The 24,459-nt window shown below is 45.8% G+C and overlaps 1 protein-coding gene across 2 annotated transcripts in view; it reads left to right on the forward strand.

Annotated features, from left to right (window-relative positions):
- Nucleotides 1-24,032, forward strand: part of LOC143924610 (transmembrane protein 180-like) — a 104,939-nt gene extending 80,907 nt beyond the window's left edge. For both annotated transcript variants that reach the window (XM_077449004.1, XM_077449005.1), the window contains exon 7: nt 15,315-24,032. In XM_077449004.1, the coding sequence (XP_077305130.1) occupies nt 15,315-15,444 (130 nt within the window). In that variant the 3' untranslated portion in view covers nt 15,445-24,032. The remainder of the gene's footprint in view (nt 1-15,314) is intronic.
- The last annotated feature ends 427 nt before the right edge of the window (nt 24,033-24,459 follow it).

Here is a 24,459-nt window from a genome sequence, read left to right on the forward strand (position 1 = left end):
GGGAAGAAGCCTAGGAACTGTGAAAAGTCCACCTTTGGTTTTTTTCTTCCTTGGGAAAAATGTTGTCATGCCTTAAATCTCCATTAGAGGGAGTAAATACACATACCTTAATTCGTTGTCTTCACTTCAGCTCAGTGTCAGTCTGTGTGTGGATTCAGCAGCAGCTTGTCACAACGAGGATTCCTCATGGAGGTAAGAGATCTGCCATCCGCATTTCTCCCCCCAGGAGGGACCAAAAGGGTTAGGGATTTCAACAGATGTTGCTGCTCCCCTCACAACACCCCCCCCCCCCTCCACACACACAGGGGGTGCGGTGGTCCTGTTTTTTGTCTCTTCCGGGAACATTTTAAAATTCAAACGAAAGGGGGGGCGGGTGTATGGCGGAGGGGGTGATGCCTAGTTGCAGCGCCGTGTGTGAGATGTAGAGTCCACAAGGACGCACAGCACAGGCGCATGGTGGAGACATTATTCAAGACTAGAGCAGTCTCTCCTCAGCTGGATAGTGAGGAGAAGCAAACTGGCTGATCACTCGGGACACAGCAGAGGTGGGGCACGTAAGGGCTGCAAATGGGCATTCCCAATAGAAGAAAGGACATTTTTCCCAGCGCTAGGCTGAACTTTTATATTAGTGTAATTATACTGTCAGACTATTGTTCAGCGATTAGTGCATTTAAATAGTACCTCTACTTTGTGCTTAGGACTATGCCTGCCAAAAGGACACCACAAAAACCTCAAAAAAGGTACCTAAAACTTCACCCCAGGCACTGGGAACTCCAGTCCTGCCCTCCACACTGTTATCTTCTCCTGAAATACCAGAAGTGGCAAGCCAGGGTGAGTCATTGGAACCAATTGGTGGTGCAGCTACTTCTCACATCTCAGCCCCTGTATACGTGACTGAAGATGCCTTTTCCTCCACCTGTTGGGGCTAGAGGGAAGATTAGCAGCTTTAATCGCATCCTCCATCCAAAGGGATAGGAAGCATGATAGATCCCCCTCCCTCACCTTAGACCCTTTACCAGGGGAACAGTGGTAGCTGTTGTGGCAGCTTTGCTTAGTTCTGCATGAAATACTAGGGCCATACTCTGGATCTTGTTGCAATTTGTACCTGTCTCTCCTGGTTCAGCTGAAGCCGTTTATCCAATCAGCCGGGTATAAAACACTGCCTCACTCTGAGGACTTTGTCAGTTCACTGTTTCCTGTTTTGCCCAAGGTTCCAGTATTCATGTGTTCCAGTATTCCTGTGTTCCTGTCCAGTTACAGCGTTCCAAGACTGACTCCGGCTTCTGACTCTGGCTCTGCTTATCGCTTATTCTGTCTTCTGGAATCCCTGACTACAGCTTTATCTCAGCTATCCTTTGGCAAATGCCTGTCAAGCCCCCGTGCATAGATTCACAGCCCAGGTAGCTTATTACCCTGTTACCGTGACCTGTGTGTATTTGCAATGGTGAGCATACATCTCTGCATGATGGACTCCAACCTAGGTAATCCCTTACAGAATGGGGATCACCCAGATAATTTTCTCCCTCCAAAGAGATTCACGGTACTCTATCCCATGGAGGGAGAAATTCACCAAAAGAGGGAATGTACCAGCAGTTGACGCTGATATTTCCAGTGTGAATAAAAGTCTAACATGTCCAGTAGACAATGCACAAATGCTTAAGGATCCAACAGATAAAAAGGTTGGAATTCCTGTTAAAATCCTCTTTTTCTTTGGTGGTGCAGTTACTCAGTAGGCATCTGTCAATCCCTAAAGGATCAGTTTAGACAGGCCCTTAAGGAGTTTCCTGTATACAGCAAACCCGGGATTTGGCCGAACTACCAAGAGCATGATGTTATGCCATAGACACCATTAAAGATTCTATTCACCAAGCGTCCTGGACACCTTTCGCTTGTGCTAGTACACATGCGTAGGATCCTGTGGTTAAAAAAATTGGTCAGCCAAGGCACCCTGCAAAAGGCTCCTAACTGGTTTTCTTTATGGGGATCGGCTATTTGGGGATGATTTGGAGAAATACATCTAAAAGATTTCAAGTGGGAAAAGTACTCTTTTGGCAGTCAAGAGAAGAAATAAACGCCCTTCATTTAAGCGGGCTCTTTGTCCTGCGCCAGGGGCATCCGCCTCTAGGCAGTGGCGACAGCCTCTGCCGTCAGAGTCTAGAGAAAAGTCTCAGGGTCAGCCCCAGGCACAAAAGAAGTCCTGGGGGCAGAAACCTGCAAAGCAGAATTCTAAAGCTTCATTATTAAGGGGCGTCACCCGCTTACCAGGGTGGGGGGAAGACTTCTGCAGTTCTCATTAGTCTGGCAAGAGGAAATTCAGGACAGATGGGTCATCTCCACTGTAACTCTAGGGTACAAACTGGAATTTTGGGAGTTTCCACCATCTCGTTTTCTGAGGTCAAACGTTCCCAAAGATCCCGGAAAAGGCAATCTTTGTTTCGGGCACTAGACCGTTTACTGGCTCAGGGGGTGAGCATACAAATCCCCACAGAAGAGCAAGGTTTGGGGTTTTTTTTTTTTTAAACATGTTTTTATTGAGAAAAATTGAACAAAAGACATTAAGACAGGTTACCATCAGACTTTTTTCGGGTAGTACAGCAGTGATATAAATGAAACAGAGGAAAGCACAAAGGGAGATCATCAAAGCAGAGCACGTAAGGACAATTAACAGGACTGATGTATAAGCCAAAGAAGTTAAACACATAGAGGGATAGATAGCATGAGAAGACTCCTTTAGTGAGACCAAAGCAGTCTTCTTACGAAAACATAATCAAAGCTAAAATACCGTATCTAGGCGAGTAAAGTGAGCATAGGAAAACTGGATGGATCTGTGTACTAACCACTGGGAAGCAGGAAATGATTGACATGATGGAAAAAAAACATTTTCAACCGGGGGAAAAACAGGGAGGGTGGAGGGGTGGGGTGGGGGGGGGGAGGCGGTTGCCAAAGGAGAAAAGGTCTTGATGGAGTAGTCCCAGATAAATGGAATGAGTGTTAACACGACCACCAGAGACAGCAATGGGCAGGGAGAACATGGGTAGGTGTTAATCTTCAGAGATCGGCTCATCAAATGAGAAAGCTAGAGTGAAGAAAGCTCGTTGGTCATCTGAAGAAAGGGCTGAAGAGATAAAATTTTGCCATCGGAGAAGAAAACGGGATCTGGATTTGGCATCTTTAAAGTCCGTGAGGAGACGTTCTCTGTACAGGAGGGCAAGAGATTCATGCTTGAGTTGGGAGATAGTTGGGCTTTGAGAGGAGAGCCAGTTCCTGAGGATAAGGCGTCTAGCGATGAGTAGGCAAATCAGGATCCAATCTCTGGAGGAAGGAAGGACGGCTGGCTTTGCAGGGGTAGAGGCTGTGGAGAAGAGAGACCAGGGCAGCAGAACTGGGTCCCAGTAGCCAAAGATCAGTAGGAGGGGGTCCTTGGGCAGTTTCAGTAGGGTGATCTCCCAAATAAAGGCTATAACTTGATCCCAAAAGGAGGAGATGAAAGAACATGACCAAAAGCGGTGGGATAGGGAGGGTCTAGAAGCCGAGCATAGTGGGCAGAGAGTTCCTTCAACCGTGGATTTCGAGGAGAGGAAAGGAACAAACGCCCGGTGAACTATTTTTAGCTGGGTTTCTCTCCAGGTCTCATTAGGTGTGAGGCGGAGGACCTCCCGGAGGCCTTGCAGAAGTTTGTCAACTAAACCCGGATCCGAGAAGTCTTTGCGCCAATTGGCAATAGATGTAGACAAAAGCGGTGGAGAGAAGCTCAATAGGAGAGGTTTGTATATATCTGAGATGGAATACTGTCCAGACTGAAGCAAGCGGTCCAGAAAGCTAGGTTTGAATCTCAGAGATTCGGCTTTACATGTACTGGAGATGAAGCTAGTGCATTGATTGTAGAAGAAAGCGTGTGAGACCGGTAAGGAAAATAGAGATGCCATGATCGAGAAGGGCAGCGGCTTCCCAGATGAGGGGTTGCACAGTGAGGAAAATTTGGAGAGTCCATGTTGCCCCCATATTCCGTAGGAGTTGTAGTGGAGACCAGGTAGAAAGGCAGGATTTCCTTGAATCGGCAAGTGGCACGAGATGAGAGCCAGGAGCTTGAGGAGTTTTCTGTCCTCTCTCCAGGCCAGTGCCGTGTCTCGCAGCAAAAGGTTGTGTTGAAGCGGGAGAGGGACAGTCTTCCATCTGCAATGAAGGAGGGCTACCAGGGAGTAGGGGTGAGCCATAGCAGATTCCAGAGTAAAGTTCGAGTGACGGGATTGTTGGGCAATCCAATCAAGGCTAGTCCTAAGTAAACAAGCAAGGTTATACAGTCTAATGTGAGGTAAACCAATACCCCCCTCGCCCCTAGGAAGGTGCCGTTTTTTGAACGCTATACGAGGCTTTTTGCCACGCCATAAGAATTTGGAGATATTCAAATTAAGGGCGGCAACATCTTTATGTTTAAGCAATAGGGGAATAGTTTGCAGAGGGTATAACAGTCTGGCGAAGCTAATCATTTTGACCAAGTGGCACCTTCCCAGGAGCGATAGGGGGAGATCCATCCAGTTAGACAACTCCTGATTAAGTTTGGTGAAAAGAGGGGGAAAGTTGTGGTGGTATAGGGAAGAGGGCAATTTCCCTATTTTTATTCCCAAGTAGGTAATTTATGTCGGGGCCACCTGGAAAAGTGAGTGATGTGTCCAAGGGGGTGAGGGATGAGTACCAATGGGGAGGATTTCGCTCTTGGCATAGTTAATGCGGAGCCCTGAACATAACCTGAAGGTGTCAAAGATACTTCTAATATGTGAGATGTCAACAGCAGGATTTGAAGTGAAAATGAGGATGTCGTCTGCGAAGAGAGATGTCCGGAGCTCAAAAGATCCAACAGAGATGCCGCTCAAGGGAGCGACCTGGGATAGATATCTGGAGAGGGGTTCTAGGGCGATATTGAACAGTAAGGGGGACAGAGGGCAGCCTTGCCTAGTGCCCTTGTGGAGACGAAACTCCTCGGAGAGGAGTCCCGCTGCCACCACCCTGGCTGAGGGGGTCGAATACATGGAATTAATGAGATGGCAAAAGGGACCCGAAAAACCTATTTTGGTGAGGGACAGTGAGAGCCAATCAAAGCTGACATTATCAAAGGCTTTTTCAGCATCCAGGGTAATGATGGCATAGTCTCCCTTTGGATCTCGCTTAGCTTGTTCAAGGGCCAGGAGCACCTTCCGTATATTCAGAGTGGGCGTTCGCCCTTTAACAAAACCGGATTGGGCAGGGTGTATGAGGTCAGGGAGGATGTCCGCCAACCTAGTGGCTACGATTTTTGACAGGATTTTAACATCCAGGTTGAGCAATGAAATGGGCCTGTAGGAACCTGGTTCCAAGGGGTCTTTTCCTTTCTTGGCCAGAAGTTTAATAATGGCTTGGTTGCCCGTGGGCAGGTACGGGCCCCCCGACCAGATACCTGAGAAGACGGAATGCAGCACAGGAGCAGTGATATTAAGGAGGGTTTTGTAGAACTCCCCGTTAAACCCGTCAGGTCCAGGGGCTTTGGAAGGGCGAAGGTTTTTGATGGTGCGTTCTATTTCGGCTAAGGTGATAGGGGAGTTCAAGGTTTCAAGCTGGGCGGGGGAAATGTGGGGCAAATGAACTTTGTCAAGGAAAGACCGGGCAGTAGGCACATCGATCGGGTCAGGGCCATAGAGAGCAGAGTAGAATTCCAACATGGTCTTGTTAATGGCAGGGGGAGTAGAGTGGATGGAACCCGATTTATCCCGAAGGGAGGTAATGTGAGTCGGGCGGGTGGGGCCCTTGCATAGTCTGGAGAGGAGCTTTCCAGACTTGTTCCCAAACTTGTGCAGGGTGGCGTCAAAATGTGCTTTTTTTAGTGAGCTCAAGGGTAGAGGCCCAAGCGTCAAAGGAGGATTTGGCGGCGGCCCATTCATCTCTGTCCGCAGAGGAGGTAGAGGTGTTAAGGGAGATTTGGGCTTTGCGCAATCGAGTACTAGCTGATTTAAACTTGACCATGGAATGGCGTTTAAAAGTAGAGGCATAGGAAATGATACGTCCCCTCAGGAATGCTTTCCCAGCATCCCAAAGGAGGTTGGGGTCGCCCAGATGGGGGGGAGTTGGCCAAGGAGAATTCCTCCCAGGAGCGCTCCATATAGGCCTTGAAGTCAGTATTGCCGTGCAGGAATGAGGGGAAGCGCCATATGTTGGGATGAGGCGGGAGATCTAGATGATCCAAAGTGAGAGCTATGGGGGCATGATCTGAGATAGCTATGTCCCCCACCTCCGAGTCAGAGATCAGGGGAAGAAGATTATCGGAGCCAAAAAAGTAATCTATCCTGGTCAGGACTTTGTGGGGGTTGGAGTAGAAAGTAGATTCCCTATCTAATGGATGGGATAGACGCCAGATGTCTGTGAGGTGTAGTGACTCTATAGTAGAGGCCAAAGGGGTGAGCGTGGCTTGAGAGGGAATAGCGGAAGGGGTCTTCGGGGAAGATCTGTCGACTACCGGATCCATGAGGTCGTTAAAGTCCCCACCAATTAAATGAGGAACGTGTGAGACATCAAGGAGCCAAGTGGATAACTGACAATAAAAGGCTTTAGAGGGACTGTTGGGGGCATATACATTGGAGATCTGGAGTTCCTTTGACCCTATTTTTACTCGGGTCGAAAGGAAACGCCCTTGGTCATCTGTGTAAGTGGATAGGACGGAACAGGGAAGGTTCCTGTGAATTAAGAGGAGAACACCCGCTTTGCGTCCAACCGACTCTGAGCCCAATACCGAGCCCACCCACAGTTTCTGCATACGATGAAAATCAGAAGCTGGGAGGTGGGTTTCTTGTAGCAAGGCTATGTCAGTCTTCAATCGTTTAAGATGGCGAAGGATCTTCATCCTCTTATGAGGAGAACGGAGACCCTTCACATTCCAGGAAACTACCCTAAGAGATTACAATGAGGAGGGGAATAAATAGAACGGCCGTGTAAGCAAAGTATCAGCAAGAGGAGAGCATAAAATGTATTTAGAGTTGGGACTGATGTAGTGCAAAGGCAACCATCCCACAGGCAAAGCGCACCTGGGGGGCGGAAGGATAGGGAGGATGACAGGGGGAGGAAGGACAGAGAGGTCGGGGTAGGAAGGGATATTAAACAATATACAACATCTATTAGTGCAAACTTCACTTTTTTCCGCATGAGAACACTGTGCGAGACGGCTCCCCACACGGGACCCCGTGCAGAAAAAAGGTGTCGGTATAGCCCGAGTACCCGAGAGCCACTGGGAGGATATAGGAGCTATTGGGACCGGGTCCACCTGATAGGAGATGGCCGGAATAAGGTGCACAGTGGACTCCTGAGGAAAAAGACAAGGCACACGTCTAACATAGATCATAACAACATAACAGCTGTATGGCATAACTTAATAAGACGGATACCTTTGAACCAAAAGGGATTAAACAACAAGTACAAATGAAATTAAAAGTTACAATGCGGTAGGATGGCTAAGGGGCCAAGTAGTGTGGATTAGGGATAACAACTGAGTGGGCTGCCAAAAGTGGTTAGCTATTGACCCCAGGGTGGGGCCATGCCCGGGGCTGGATAGACCCCTTTAGACCAGCAGGGAGCCGGAGGTTAAAAGTCAGATCTCGGCTGCAACAGGAGGGCAGTGGAGTCAGGTCAAGATTAAGATAAGGATAAGTCAGGCGCTCTGGAAGAAGCCAAAAAGAAAACGAAAAGAAATAAGGGGGGAGCACCTGGGAAAAACAGTAACCAAGTCATTCGACCTGAGGTAGAGAGGTAGAAGTCCAATGAACGAGCCAGTGGAGATCAGCGCAGGGTGTTGCGGTTCCGATGATCAGGAGCTGAAGGCCGGAAACGTTTAGGAGAATCCTTGCGCGGGCTACGTTGATCAAGGGAGCGGAGATTGGTTCCAGATTTGGAAGGCGTGTGGGGGTGCAAGTCCGGTCTCAACGTGTTGAGGTAGGATTCCGCTTCCGATGGGTCCTGAAAAGAGAGTTGGTCACCTTTAGGCGACTTTATCCGTAAAGTAGCCGGGAAGGCCAGAGTAAACTTGATTTGCTGCTTGAATAATTCAGAACAAATCGGCTGGAAGGCCTTCCTCCTCTTGGAGACATCAAGAGAGTAGTCGGCAAAGAGGAGTATTCTAACCCCATCAATGTAGAGGTCGGGGGACTGTCTGAATTTCTGGAGAATGAGCGACTTGTCAGCATAGTTGAGGTATTTTGCAATGATGGGACGAGGGGACTTTCGTTCAGCATTGAAGGAACCCAAGTGGTGGGCGCGTTCGACCGTGAAAGGGCCTGGTAGGCCCATGGCTTCCGGGATGCGTTTGGAGCAAAACTCCGGTAGAGCAGTTGCAGGGAGCAACTCAGGGACGCCAACAAAACGCAGATTGCTCCTTCTGGACCTATTTTCCAGGTCTTCTAATTTTTGGAGGATGAACTGGTTGGTTTTATCTTGGGATCGTTCTGTGGCCTGAGCTTGGTAGAGTTCATCTTCTACCTCTGAGACACGATGTTCCAGTTCGTTAAGTCTGGTGGTGTGTTCAGTAAGTTGTGTTTTCAACTGTTGCATCCCAGCGTTGACCTCCTTCTCCACAGAGGCTGCTATCATGGGGGTGAGGAGAGCAGCCACGGCCTGTGCAATGCGATGCGTGTGGCCTTCATCCCCGGGGGGACTGTGGGGAAGAGTGACCACTGGTGGGGCCTGGTGTTGAGCCAGAGAAGGGTTCTGTCCCTGGGAAGGAGCGGGGAGTGAAGAGGGGAGAGCCTGTGCAGCAGCGCCACTAACCTCCATGTCAGACACCTGAGCGTTCATTCCAGCATTGCTGTAGGCCGAAGCCGGGGGCTCGATTTGCGGCCTGTCCGCGGAAGCCGCCGCGGCCGCGTACGACTGGGTGCCGGTTTTCTCCACAAACCGGTCCATCTGTGCCCGGAGGTAAGGGGGGATCCCCGGTGGCGATATCTGGGCTGAGGGGCCACTCAGGCCGACTTTATAGGCCGATTTAGGGAGCCTGGAGCGGGAGCTGAGAGAAGGCGCAGCTAGCACATGCGGCACCGGAACCGGAAGTGGGGTTTGGGGTTTTATTCAAACCTGTTTACTGTACTAAAACCGAATGGAGATGTCTGACCCATTCTAGATCTAAAGAATCTAAATCAGTTCCTGAAGATCCGCTCTTTTCGCATGGAGTCGATCAGGTCCGTGGTTTCTATCCTACAAGGAGGAGAACTTCTGGCATCTATCGACATCAGGGATGCACATCTGCATGTCCCTATATTTCCCGCTCTCCAAAGGTTTCTGCGGCTTGAGGTAGAACAGCATAATTTTTCACTTGTAGCATTTTCCTTCGGGCTAGCTACAGCACCCCAGGTGTTTGCAAAAGTTCTGGCTCCACCTTTAGCCAGGTTAAAGGCACAGTGCATAACAGTCTTGAGTCTTGGCGTACCTAGACGATCTATTGCTAATAGATCAGTCAATAGCACATTTGGAGCAAAGCATGGCAATTACAACCATAGACCTGGAAAATCTGGGTTGGATTCTCAACCTAGAGAAGTCTTCCTTAAAACCCCTAAAAAAGGCTGGAGTACTTGTGTCTGATCATAGACACAGCCCAGAAAAAGGTGTTCTTGCCTCAGGTAAAGATCAACGCCATAAGAGAGCTGTTGCAGATGGTCAGATCGAAAAAAGATCCCTCCATTTGCCTTTGCATGAGGTTGTTAGGAAAGATGGTGGCTTCATTCAAAGCGGTTCCCTATGCCCAGTTCCATTCGAAACTGTTGCAAAACAGTACCCTGTCCGCTTGGAACAAAATGGTTCAAGCTTTAGACTTGCCAATACGGCTGTCCCCAAGGGTGTCCCAGAGCTCAGTTGGTGGTTGGTAACCCAGAATCTGCTGAAAGGAAAATCCTTCAGACCTGTTATCTAGAAGGTGGTAATGATAGATGCCAGCCTTTCAGGTTGGGGAGCAGTTCTAGAAAAGACAACTGTCCAGGGACAGCGGTCAAGAACCAAAAGGACCTTGTCCATCAACATCCTAGAGATTTGGGCAGTGGGTCTGGCTCTGAAGGCCTGGACATTCAGGTTACGTGGGTTGTCCTGTCAGGATCCAATCCGACAATGCCACAGCTGTGGCTTACATCAATCACCAAGGGGGCACCAAGAGTCTCGCAGCACATAGGTAGGTGAATCATATCCTAACTTGGGCAGAAAGGAATGTTCCATGCCTATCCGCAGTTTTCATTCTGGGAGTAGAGAATTGGTAGGCGGACTTCTTGAGCTGCCAGGAGTTGCTCCCGTGGGAATGGTCTCTTCACCCGACATTTTTCGAGCTGTTTGCAAGAAATGGGGGACTCCAGATGTAGATCTTCTGGCGTCCAGGTTCAACATAAAGTTGGTCAACTTTGTGTCAAGGACGAGGGATCCACTCGCATGCGGAACAGATGCGTTGGGGACCCCGTGGGATCAGTTCTCACTGATTTATGCATTCCCCCCCGTTCAGTTGCTGCCACAACTTCTTTGCAGGATCAAGCTGGAAAGAAATCCGGTAATTCTTGTAGCCCCAGCATGGCCCAGAAGGTCCTGGTATGCAGAAATCGTAAAGATGACAGTGGGAGATCCATGGTCCCTTCCACTGCGGCCAGACCTACTCTTACAGGGACCGATATTCAATCCTACCTTACAAACTCTAAATTTAACAGCCTGGATATTGAAACCCACATTCTAAAAAAACTGAGTCTGGAGGGTTTATGTTTCCTAGTGTGAATCCAAGGGCTGGCACCCTCAGAAGTACAACATTCTACAATTAGGGGTAGAGATGAAGCTGGCCTTGGGTACTATTAAGGGCCAAGTCTCAGCTTTATCAGTCTTATTTCAAAGATCGCTTGCTTCGCATTCTTTGGTCCGGATTTTTATGTAAGAGGTGATGCGGCTTAATCCGCCAGTCAGATCTCCTTTGAACCCTTGGGACTTAATTTTGTCATTGTTACAAAACAGCCATTTGAACCGATACACAATATTCCCTTAGTCTTTCTGACAAGGAAGTTAGTGTTCTTGGTTGCTATATTCTCAGCAAGGAGAGTTTCGGAATTGACTGCTCTTTCTTGTAAAGAGCCATGTCCCAGAGGATGCTGGGACTGTGACATCATAATGGGCGGGGACATCATCCGGTGATGTCCCTATATAAGTCGCTGCGTCCCCGTCATTGTGAGCAGAGACATCGACGAGGCAACATCTGAAGAGAAGAACAGAAGACGGCGACTGAAGACCAGGCCACCGCCTGTAAAAGAGCTAGAACAAGGCGCGGTGGCCCGGCAAGAAGAACCGAAGAGGGGGACAAGACCCTCGGACAGCGGCGACAAAGAAAGAGCAGAAGATAGCGGAGGTGTCCGGCGAGAAGACCCCCGAAGACGTGCAATAAACTATTTTAACCCTTGTGTGTTGTGTTTTTTTTTTACTTTTTTTCACAGGTGAATGGGTAGGGGTACATTGTACCCCATACTCATTCACATAGGGTGGGGGGCCGGGATCCGGGGGCCCCCTTATTAAAGGGGGCTCCCGGATTCCGATAAGCCCCCCGCCCGCAGACCCCGACAACCAACAGCCAGGGTTGTCGGGAAGAGGCCCTTGTCCTCATCAACATGGGGACAAGGTGCTTTGGGGTGGGGGGGCCGCGCGGCCACCCCTTCCCCAAGGCACCCCCCCATGTTGAGGGCACGCGGCCTGTTACGGCTCAGGAGGGGGGGCGCTCGCTTGTCCCCACCCCCTTTCCTGGCCGGCCGGGTAGCGTGCTCGGATAAGGGTCTGATATGGGCCTGGGGGGGACCCCCATGCCAATTTTTCGGCGTAGGGGTTCCCCTTTAAGTCCATACCAGGTGACAGGGCCAGCGACGCCTCCTTCGCTGGCCCCGGCTACCTGGAGACGCGCTCAAAATGAGCGGACTTTCCTCCGCGTGTGTGGGCGAGTCCGTTCATTTCAAAAGTACGGCGGATAGTCCGGCAGACTTAGTATGCCATATTAGTCCGCTGAAAAAGTGCCCTGTGTGGGCAAGTAGCTTGTTCGGAAAGTCCGCCAGACTAAGTCCGCCGGCTAGTCTGCTACGTGTGTATGCGGCATTAGTCTTCATGATGCTGTTTGTTCACTAAGGTTCTCTAACAAGATGTAGGAACCCAAAAAGAGACCTAGTTCATATGATGTGGAGGTACCCTAAGTTAAATGGATACTGGAGTGAAGTTATCGGAAAAATAAATAAGGTATTTGGAATAATTCTTGACTAATGCCCCAAGATATGCCTATTGGGCTGTATGGAAGAGGATAATAATATGTGGGGAGACAAATAGCAATAATTAGATGCCTTTTTTTGGCATGCAAACTGATAGCAAGGAAGTGGCTGGTGTCAAATCCACCAACTAAAACAATAAAAAAGGAAACATTTGTGTATAACAAAAGGGGTAAACGCCAAAATGTTCAAAAAAATATGTGAATGCTGGATTAGTAGAAGTAGAAGGGGAAGTGTGCAGTGCAGAATTAAGGTTAACGGGGTCTTCTCTCTCTCTAGGATTCCGGGAATCTCTTCTTTTTTGCTTCTTGGAATGATGTATAGGGAATAAGTAAAAATTGTATATTATTCTTGATAGAAAAAATTAAATGTAGTGCATTATATAAACAAATGTGTGAATGTTAAATGTTGTATAAAAATGCTTTTTTCTTTTTATACGAATAAAAAAAACTTGATTAAAAAAAAAATTGGTTCCACTCGATTTTAGTTAGGGGTATCAGAGTAAAGGGGGCTGAATACAAATGTACGCCACACTTTTCAGATATTGTATTAGAATTTATAATTTTCCTTCCATTTCACAATTATGTGCCACTTTGTGATGGTCTATCACATAAAATCCCAATAAAATAAATTTACGTATTTTGGTTGTAACATGACAAAATGTGGAACATTTCAAGGGGTATGAATACTTTTTCAAGGCACTGTATAAATCGGTATCAATGGTCAGTTTTTTTTTTATGCGCTCACAGGCACGTGCAAATCCCACTTCCGCCTTGAATAGTACATTTTGTGTAAATGAGCACACTGTGGACCATACTCATGTTGTTTTGCTTAGGAACCTCTGCCAGAAAGAACTGGCATTCATACATCGGTACCATGTACAAGCACCCTAAGATGCATGCGTTTGTCTGTTGGTCTTTCTGCAGCATCCTTTTTCAACCTTTTTAACCCAGAGGAACTCCAGAAATAATTAAAATTCTTAGAGAACCCTTAATAAAAGCAATTAATCTGGGTCAATGGCAAAAATACCTTTTATTGGTGGTCAGTAGTAATAATAATGCAACCTTAGTGGTCAGAATGCCACCCATACAGAGAGCTAACAGAGCTCATTGGCGTCATGGTGCTGGCTCTGCCAAGTGGCATCGGTCCTGATATTTTGCAGCCACCATCAAATGTAAGGTCAATCAGCCACAGCTTAAGGAACTCCTAGCAACCTTTGGAGGAACCCTGGTTGGAAATGGCTGTTCTGTATCTCATATAAATGTTTGGTTGGTGCCATCTAGTGGAAGTAAATTGTACTCTAGGAAGAACGAAATCAGGGCGTTAGCTATTATCCAGTGCAGCAATTTTGGATTTTAGGTGATACCCTTTATTATTAGCCCACTATATATTAAACATGCAAGGTTTTTAAACATGTTATGTTTCGTCATCAGGCAGTATACCTGATGATGTCTCAGTTATAAACTCTGAGACATGTATACTGGATAGCTATCTCCCATGTGACTCAAAGGAGCTTGACTTTTCCCAGTAAAACAGTTCCAACTTCAAAAGTCCATTCTTGTTAAAGGTGGTAAAAATTATAATAACCAAGCATTACATCACTGTAGCTACATACAAAAGTAGGAAATAGGAAAATAAAATTTTGACTTTTGTAAGATAACTGAAAAAAACAAAACTAAGGGTTTCAAGAGTGGTAAGGTCTTTTTGAACTAACTTGTTTTAAAAACTTGTACTAAGGCCCCTGTCACACATTTCTAGTCTGATCAGCATAGGATTTCTTTCTGAACGGATCCTCTGCTGAACAGGATCAAAACTGATCAGATGACCCTTTTGTGACATCCATCCATGTCCATTCATTTTGCTGCATTGAAAAAAAAAAAGCTTTCCAGTCCCATATTAGATCTATGGGTGGCTGGATGTAAATGGAGCTACATGCATAAAACCAATTTAGGTCTGTCATATTTAGGTTAAAAAAAAAAATGTTGAATTTTTCCATCTTTTTTCAGACCTTGATGGAGTCCAGAATTAGAGGTAAACAGATGCAAATCCATTTACATTCAGCTGCTCAAAAACTAATATAGAGCTTCTGATCAGGTCCGCCTGAAAAACCGACAGATGAACCAATACTTAATATGGTACAATGTATAAGAAGATTTTACCCCCTTCCTGACCAGAGCCCTTTTCACGATTTGGCACTGCATCTCTTTAACTAACAAATGCGTGGTCGTGTGAGGCTGTACCAAAACTAAATTTGCATCCTTTTTTCCCCCACAAATAGAGCCTTCTTTTGGTGGAATTTGATAACCTCTGCGTTTTTTTTTTTTGTGCCATAAACAAAAGAACCGCAACAATTTTGAAAAAAAAAACACTATCTTTTACTTTTTGCTATAATAAATATCCCACATTTATCGGGACTGCGATATTGCGGGGACAAATTGAACACTGTTGACACATTTTTGGGACCATTGACAATTATACAGCAATTAGTGCTATAAAAATGCACTGATTACTATATAAATATCACTGGCAGGGAAGGGGTTAACACTAGGGGGCGATCAAGGGATTAACTGTGTTTCCTCTCTGTGTTCCAACTGTAGGGGGGTGGGACTTTCTAGGGGAAGAGAGAGATCAGTGTTCATACTTTGTATGAACACACAAACAGTCTCTTCTCCCCTCAGAGAACCGGGATCTGTGTGTTTACACATTCAGATCCCGGTTCTCGCTGTGTCACAAGCGATCGCGGAAGCCCGGTGGCCATCGTGCCCGCCGGGCACTCGCATCAGCTTCAGGGGCAAGCAGCACACGCGCTCCTAGTGGCCACAGGGCGAAGCAACATAACATAACGTAGTTTCGCCCAGCCGTACCATTCTGCCATAGTAAACCTGCTGCGGCTGGTCGGCAAGTGGTTAAGCAAGGGCCTGTTCACTCCTACTATATAATAAAAGCACCTGTAGCAGAGGTACATTTTGCATTGATCTGTTTGAGATAGTAATGAAATGCATGATTCTTTGTTTACACACCAGTCTTATTAACTTTTCTTGTATTTAGTCTGTTTTTAGGTCTCCATGATGCTATGTTCTATCTGATGTGTTTGGTCCCTCTTTGTGTAGCCATTGTACAGATCTTCATCTGGACCCCGTACTCCATCCGGAGCAGTCATATTACAGATCCATACTGAGTGATTGAAGCAATAGTTTATGAACGCTAAGTAAAAGGTGATGAGCTTGGTGCCTTTTTATTATGTTTATTTCTAATAACTGCCTGGTAAGCAGTTTTTAATTGTTTATTCTATATTTTCCTCTGCCTGCCAAGTCTTAGAGAAAATCTGCTAAGCACTATTTACATTGAAACTAGCTTCATGGCATAAACCCTGGGCAGTTTAAAATAATACTACATCATCAAAATAATACTACATAAAAAACAACAACACTTACTGTTGAGCATTCCTCTAGCAGTTACGTGAAAGCTTTCAATCAAACTAATTACAGAAGCTCAAACTTTAACATGGTCCTGGAAAATTAAATAGATGCTAAACAATACCCTTATTCTCCAAAAATAATCCATACACATCCACTACTTAATGGCCCTGTAATCGATATTTCATTCTTTCATACCCCAAACTGCCTACTTTTTGTAGAACATGAGGCCTGCTGTCATTATTTGAATGTTGCACAGCTTGTGTGTGGCTCTGCCCATACAGCCGCATCATTTGTTCATAGGAATCTGTGAATGGAAACACTACCACTATGGCAGAGTGGGTCTCAATGGACCACAAGTGTTGTGGTGTCACAACATTAGTAGTCCATTGTTACTTCCTTCAGCCCTGTAACTGAAGGTCTGTACCTTGGTTCAGAACTGCAGCTGGAGAAACAGTCTGCAGGAGCCTAATAATTGCACTTATATTACAGTTGCAATGCTGTGTAGGCTTCAGTGCAAAAGAATAATGATTGCAAATTCTTGCCACCCACCCACTGTCATATGATGGCTGGGGGGCGCGGCTCTCGTTCTGATGGAGGCTCTTTACCACGTGATCAGCCGTGTCCAATCACGGCTGATCACAATGTAAACAGGAAGAGCCTTTGATCGGCTTTTCCTCACTCGCGTCTGACAGACGCAAGTAGAGGAGACCCGATCAGCTGCTCACCTGACAAGGGGGGTCTGTGCTGATTGTTTATCAGCGCAGCCCCCCCCTTAGATGCCCACTCAGGACCACCAGGGATGCCACCCCACTGGACCACCAGGTATGCCACCCTAGACCACCAGGGAAATGCCAATCAGTGCCCAGGCATCCGCCAATCAGCGCCCATCCCCAATGCCTGCCAGTGCCATCAGTGATGCCTATCAATTCAATCTATCAGTGCCACATATCAGTGTCATGTATCAGTGCCCAGCAGTGCCACCCATAAACACCTATCAGTGTTGCCTATCAGTGTCCACCAATACCACCCATGAGTGCCCATCAGTGCCACCTATCAATGCCGATCAGTGCTGCAAATCAGTGAAACCTACCAGTGCCCATCATCATTGCCCATCAGTGCCACCTCATTGGTGCTGCCTTGTCAATGCCCCCTTATCAGTGAAGGAGAAAACTTATTTACAAAATTTTATAACAGACACAAAATAACTTTTTTCTTCAGAATTTTAGGTATTTTTTTTTATTTGTTTAGCAAAAAATAAAAAACGCAGAGGTGATCAAATACCACCAAAAGAACGCTCTATTTATGGGAACAAAATGATAAAAATTCTGTTTGGGTAAAGTGTAGCATGACCACGCAATTGTCATTTAAACTGCGACACCGCTGAAAGCTGAAAATTGGCTTGGGCAAGAAGGGGGTGTAAGTGCCCAGTATTGAAGTAGGTAATTAATGTGAAGTTTTTTTTTCTTCTTTTGAAAAAGGTAGAATATGTCTGTTTTATTTAAAGATCTAAATAGTTCTGCAATTAGAAAGGGAACTTTTTTTGCTTGGGCACTAAGGCATTCATAACTTGGTGTTCCGGATCTCAGGCAGAATCGCTGTGATTCTGCCCACGGTCCCGAATTATGGCAAATTGTGGGATGCTCGTGCAATCCCATTCCCTTTTAATGGCACCCCGATGCTGGTGCGATTTTGCCATGACTTTCACCTGACGAATCGCAGTAAAATCACGCAAACAAAATCGCCGGGCGCCTGTCGTCCCAAAACTGTGGGACGCCAATATGTGAACGGAGCCTAATAGAAATTTTGTTTGAATTGGAACTGAGGCTCTGCTGTAAGAAACAGTGAGCAGGCAGGCTTTTAGTGCAGAAGAAAAAGGCAATGTCTCTCCTGCAATAAAATGCTCCTACCTGCCTGTTCATGTCTTCACTGGAGCTGTAAACTGAGCTACTGATCTCTGTGTGCATGAATGTTGGCCTGCTGTGTATGCTCAGGAGTGATGTCATCCCACGCCGGCCAGTGAAGAAGGCTGAAAACCGGCTCACAAGAGAAGGGACAGAACCATTGGAGGAAAGGTGCATATTTCACTCCCTTTTAGTTCCGCTTTGAGTCCTGGTTCACACTGATGTGAATTCTATGCGGATTAGACCCGATCCAAAAGGCATACATATTTGAAAAAACACTGTTTACTATAAAAGTCGTTCACATCTATGCAGTGCGATTCTGGTCCTGTGCGAATTTAGTGCTGGTTTGATGCAAATTTTATCTCCAGCTATGCCAAATCCCCTCAGAAATCACATCAATTTGCAATAGAATCGCACCTGTCACAACAGAAATCGCATCAGATTCACACAGCATTAGTGTGAACCTGGCTCAAGGGATTCTGAGAACTGCTGACATTTATGGGACACTCCTTATAATTCTAAACAATGAAATAGCAGTGTTGTTATATGCCCCCACCACCAGGTCAATCCACAGAATGAGTATATGTTGTTCTAAAATATACCATTACCATACACTACTAGAGTAATGACCCGAACACACGATCCGAAAATCAGAAGAAAAATACCGCTTTCGACACCATCGTACGATAAACGGATCATTAGTACAGAGCTTTCAAGAGCTGATCATGACAGTGCATTCCGATATTATCTGACAAAGATGAAAATTTTTCTCGTACGATAACAGATTGTACGATTTTCGTTTAATCAGTTCAGTTAAGTACAATACAAATACACTAAAACACCACATCACTTCCGATTTTTTTTTTATTCTGTTGTACGAGAATTTTCGTAACTTTAATAAACTCTTCGGGATCGATATACGACTAGCTTTAGAAGAAAAACAAAAAAAAAAAACGTGTTGTCCGATTTTCGAATCATGTGTACGGGGCATTAGCCCCTTGCAGTCTTTGTACAGCTTAGACTAGGCGAGGGAGATGCACCACAAGGAGGCAATCAGTTGGGCTGCAGAACTAACAAGGAACAGGCTGATCTCACCAGTCTTCTGTGGGGTTGATTTACTAAAATCTGGTGCAGCTCTACATAGAAACCAATCAGCTTCCATATTTTTTGTCAAAGATAAGATTTGCTTAAAAGATAAGTACTGGGGTTTTTTTTTTTTTCTAATCATACTTACCTTGGTGGATGGAGCATCAGACCTATGCTGCAGCTGTCCCCTGACGTCTCTGCACTGAGAACTGAACCACCAAACATCGCCGATGGCTCCGTTCTCACTCCTTCCCGAGCAGAGCAATGCTGACTGTCAATCAGCAGCTCTCCTGGTCTGCTCCTGCATGCTCATTGGAGTGCTGAGCTGTGGAGGGGCAGGGAGAGGCAGTCTCAGCAGCTCACTGAGATGCTGAGATTGCCATCAATCAAGGCAGCTGGCGGATCCAGACTTGGGAAGTTGGGATGACGTGGTGCCTCGACTGACTGCAGTGACGTCAGCGGAGACCGCTCTCTGCTGAAAACGGGTCACAGGAGAGCAAAACAAATTGCACTCCTGTGATCCTTAGGAGAAGCCTAGCCTAAAAAGCTATGGCTGGACTTCTTCTTTAATTGAACATACTGAAGTTAGAAGCTGATTGGCTACCATGCACAGCTGCACCAGATTCTTCACTATCAGATTTTAGTAAATCAACCCATGTGTCCCCTTTCACTCTTTTCTCATAGGCTGGGGAGAAGACCTATAGGTGTTACTGAACTGCAGCAGAGAAAAATTGGATCTCCCCTGCCCCACTTACTTCCCCTGGCAGAAAGTGCTGTGTGGTGTGGCAGAGTTTTGTAAATCTCAGGGATGGTGGCAGAAATGAAAATGATCTGGCAGATAAAACAGCTTTCTTTTTTAATATTTCATCTGCATACAGTATTTAGTTGTTTGCCTGGAGTTCAGTTTGCTTCATAGCGGAACATCTCAGGAAGCAAAGTCCGCCTCCTCCTCAGGTGTCATCATTATGGTGCTTGGGCAGACATACTCATGGGTTCTGTCCTGCCTTTGGGTCCTGGCAGAGCCTTTTTGACACATCAGCGTAGGTTATTTACCGTGCATGCACATAGAGAGGGACTTCCCTGGTAGCAGTGTGGAAACTCTGTGCATGCACAGAAGCCCAGGGGACCCGGCATGTGTGCAGATGGGCTACCGAGCTCTCACGGTACCAGAGCCTTGCAGCACATCTGCGCATGAGCAGGGAGCAGGGAGAAATTCTCACCTAGGCGAGAATGGAAGAAGTACTGCTTTGCAGCATAAACTGCTTTAAAAAAATGATTTGGTAGAGAGGGAGGGGAAGGAGGCTGGACAGAACAGTCAGTCCTGCTAGCCCCGCCCACCATCTGGAGGAAGATGACTCGCTTGGTTGCCACTACCAATCTCAGAAAGAAGGGATTTCACTGTGTTTGAGAAAACCCCAATCAGGTGACAGTTTGTGGAATTACTGTTGAGCTTCTGGAAACTTTGTTGAAATTATTCCTGAACCTTTGCGTCACTTACTACTGAACCGCTGCACTCTGTGTTCCTTTAAGTCACAGCCAGTATTTAGCGCAATGAATATCACACCCAACTTTTCCTGTGGTGCAGAGCGCTGCACTGTTTCTCAGCTGCGGGGGCCCAACTTATGACCCACTGCTTTCAGAAAATGCCCCTAACCTGAGCTCATCATTGCGCATCCATTCCAGATGCTTGCATGAGACATCACATACATCGTATACCCTATATCCTATTTGCAGCACCCCACCGATTTCCAGAAGTACCATATTTATTGGCGTATAACACGCACCCTAATTTTAAGAGGGAAGTTTCAGGAAAAAAACATTTATCCTTCGTTAATTGACTGACACAGCAACTTCATATTGACCTTAGGGTTATATCGCTCCTTTAGGGGAGAGGACTAGGCAGAACATGTTAAACGCAAAACTGCACAGTACTGCCCAGGGGGCGGTCCTACTGGCTATAACCCCTCACACTGCATCCAGCAGCTCAGTTTTTTTCTGCCTAGTATAAGAGAAGGAACTGGCTGCCGGTGGGACCATTGGTCCTGGGAATTCTTTTTTCTGCATTTTTTGATTCCTGTAATCTACAATCAACAGCCGGGCTTGGGTGACAGGCTGGATAATATAGATCCAGGTAGGTTCCCCAGCCTGGCCATCGAGCGTGAGCAGACCTTAGCTAAACAACTTTGAATATAATAAACAACTAAATTAATAAATAAACAACTTTGATGCAAATTAAGGGTCAGTTTCCATCTGCAGCCTGATTAATGTCCTCAATGCAGCCCAAATAAAGTCCTCAATGCAGCCTGATTATCGTTCTCAATGCAGCCTGATTAATGCCTTTTTTAAATTACCGTCATTTGCAGCCTCACCATCATCTCCCTCTCCAGCAGCCTGAATGAGGAAATCACAGAGCCATCATCTCCTCTGCACTCGGCTCTCACGTTACACACACACAGTTCCGCCTCTGCCATCAGCATTGGACCAGCTTCTGTGATAGGCAAAACACTGGTCCAATGCCAGTGGCGGAGGTGGGACTGTGTGTGTGACGTAAGAGCCGAGTGGAGAGGAGATGACGGCTCAGTGAGGTACTCTGTCAGCGTATAACACGCACCCATGCTTTGCCCCTGATTTTCAGGGGAAAAAAGTGCCTGTTATACCTCGATAAATACGGTTATTCCTGCACTACTTTTAGGGACTTTGGGGGTAATTACAATAGACATCTGTGCACGAACCCATACAGATGGATGTCTTTCAAGCTGCCCCCGTATGCATAATGTATGCATTATAAATCGTACAATATATGTTAGATACAACCAGCATAAGTATTTGAATCTGTCATTGTCATTCTCCTGTAATTACTTGTATATCAGCACTTGGACAGGCAGGGGATGGTCAGCACGCTGAACATAACAAGGCTGTATTGCTTTGCACAGTGCTGTAAGTCTAAAGCTGGCCATACACATACAGTTTTTTTTGTTCAGCCTATGGTCTGAAAAACAGAAAATCTGTCAGATTTTAGTGTGGATGGCGGAATCTTCCGCAGCTTTTTGGGCCACACACCACCACTGCACACCCCTCAAACTTGGATGTGCAGCCACTGCATCTCCATTGAGTAACAAAAGCTGAGTGCACACAGCTCCATGTGCATAAACAAAAGCCTGATTCACACTGAAAGGGCTTCTGTGCCCATGTGGATGAGGCCTTGTATTTATTGTGTGTGCCTACTACCAGGGAAAACTTAACACTACAACTCTGACAAAGTGCTAGTGTGCTAGGTGTAAACTATATACAAAGGGGCAGGCTTTTAGAATGTAACTGTAAGTGGCGGGTCCACTTTAAAATGATTCTGTAATTTGTAACGTGTGCAGTAACACTGATCTCAAGTGTTTCATGTAAGTGTAAATGCTACAATTCTACATTATAGACTACAGTATATACTGTAGCTATATGCAGATGAATATAATATTATTGCAAAGAGCAGTGGTGTCAAAGCAGCCAATGAGAAGCTGGCTTCTAAAAGTTTAAAGTGGAGGGCCACCCTAAAAAAAAAAAAAACAGCATTAATATTCTTAAAAAAATAAATAAAAAAAAACATTTGAAAAACATGAGAATTTTTTTTTTACCTTACCAGAAACCCCTGTTGCTAGGCAGTCTTCTTAATCTGGCTCTTCCTACTCTGCGGTGATCTTCGGTCTTCTCTCCTCCTTGCGTTGTCTTCTAGGTAATGGGGCACGCTGTGTTCTGGGAACTGTGTGTTTCCTAATATAGGGCGTCCCATTCACAAAGCGGCACACGACTTGCTCATGCGCAATAAGAAACGGGCAGTGAAGCTGCAAGGCTCCACTGCCTGTTTCCCTTAGTGAGGATGGCGATGCCGGGACCCGAGGACGGCCGACATTGCGAGCACCCTGGAAAGTTAAGTGTCCTTATTAAAAGACCGCAGCTACTTTTTTTTTTAGCTGCTGACTTTAAAAAAAAAAAAAATCCCCACTGGAACACCCCTTTAAAATTAGCCATTATCTGATTTCTTAATAGTTCCAGAATAGTAATATGTTACAGCTGTATTAAAAGTGTAACATGTTACTATGCAGCAGCCCCCCTGTAACAGCAGATAGGGGTTCCTCTCCCCTGCAGCAGCAAAGGAGAGGAGTTTTTTGGGCAGAAAAAACCACTGGCTGTGCCTAAGCCTAGGTTCACATTGATGTGGTTTGACATGTCAAAAAGCATGCCAAATTGGTGGTTATTGTGACACCAACTTTGCGGCGCTGCACAGATTCCCAAAAGCAATTTCTGTACTACTTTTGGTGACTTTGAGTGTGTTTTTAATAGACATCTGTGCAGGAACCTACACAGATGTCTCTGAAATCGCCCCCGAAGTCGGACTGACACGCGGGTATGAAATTGTGCGAGTTCAGCTGAACTTGCACGTTTCAATCCCGCAGCAGAGTGAACCTAGGCAAACACATGTAAACATGCCTAAATGCTAGGCATAGTTAGCATTTAAACATTCATTCCAATGGTCAGAATAAACATATCTAAACATGTGGGCAAAACGAGGCTTTAGGCACATTTTTTAAGCTGCTTTTTTCTGCCAGGAGCAAAGGTGTCCAGGGAAGGAAAAACGTTCTATGTGCATGAGCCCTGAAATTGACACGGCTGTGCAGGACTCCACCCACACAGCTGTGTCATTTTACTGAGATCTGTAAATGAATGAACTACAAGTGCTGTCTGCCACCGTGGCAGACAGCTTGTAGATTTTAATGGACTATGAGGGTGCTGATGAGTACCTTCGCAGTCCATTCACTCTTTCAGCAGCTTTGAAACTGACCGTCTGTATGGAGATACAGGCACATAGTTTTAGGAAGAGAATGCAGGAGCCTGACATCGTTCCTGCGATCTACTGATCACAGCTGCAATACTCTGCAGGCTCCTGGAAGAAAAAAATATAAATGCACATTTATTTTTATAACCTCCAAAATATATGCATTTAATATTCTTCTTAAAAAAAGTCAACTTGGCTTTTAGGAGAGATGATTGCATATCAGTACTTTCATTTTATATTGCACAAATCCAGCAAAACTGCTAATGTAAATAATGGGGATTATAGTGGGCATTATATATATTTTTTTGTCCATTAACTGTACCATACACAAATGGAGGGAGGCACTGATGCACTATGAACATGAATACTATATTATAGTAGTTGCTGACATTCTTTAGAACGTTGATGTGTCTGTTTTGTATGTATTTGGAAATGTAAAAACATTGTGATTTTATTTTGTGATGTGTAAAAAAAGAAAAAAAAAATCTATTTACTTTTACTGTTACTTTTGGTGAAATAAAAGTTATAAAACTTAAAATTTTGTGATGTTATCTCAAAACCATTGTAAAGCCTATTCACTGTGTATATACAGAGTATTTTACTATCGGTCTCATGAACACAGGACATTTTGCTAACTCTCCTAGACTCCTTTCCTCCTGGCAGCAGCGTTTTGGCAGAAAAAAAATGCTTGTAAATTTGTGTATTGTGTTTAGCCGCGTTTAGTCACATCAAGCATTTGGGTGATGATTAATTTCATTGGCCAGAATAACCATTTATTCTGGCCATTAAAAGGACCTAAAGGTCAAGCGCTAAACGTGCCTAATGTTTAGGTGCGTTTAGACACATGAAGCATTTTTTCTCTCAAAACTCTGCTGCTCCTGGACGCATTGGCTGTGGGGTTTTTCTCTGCCTCTAAATGCCTATGTATGCATGGACACAGACTAATGACGCATACACACGACTGG

The sequence above is a fragment of the Lithobates pipiens genome, unplaced genomic scaffold, assembly GCF_037356315.1.
Source record: "Lithobates pipiens isolate NorthernLeopardFrog02 unplaced genomic scaffold, aLitPip1_a1.2 Scaffold_22, whole genome shotgun sequence".
Classification (NCBI taxonomy): Eukaryota; Metazoa; Chordata; class Amphibia; order Anura; family Ranidae; genus Lithobates; species Lithobates pipiens.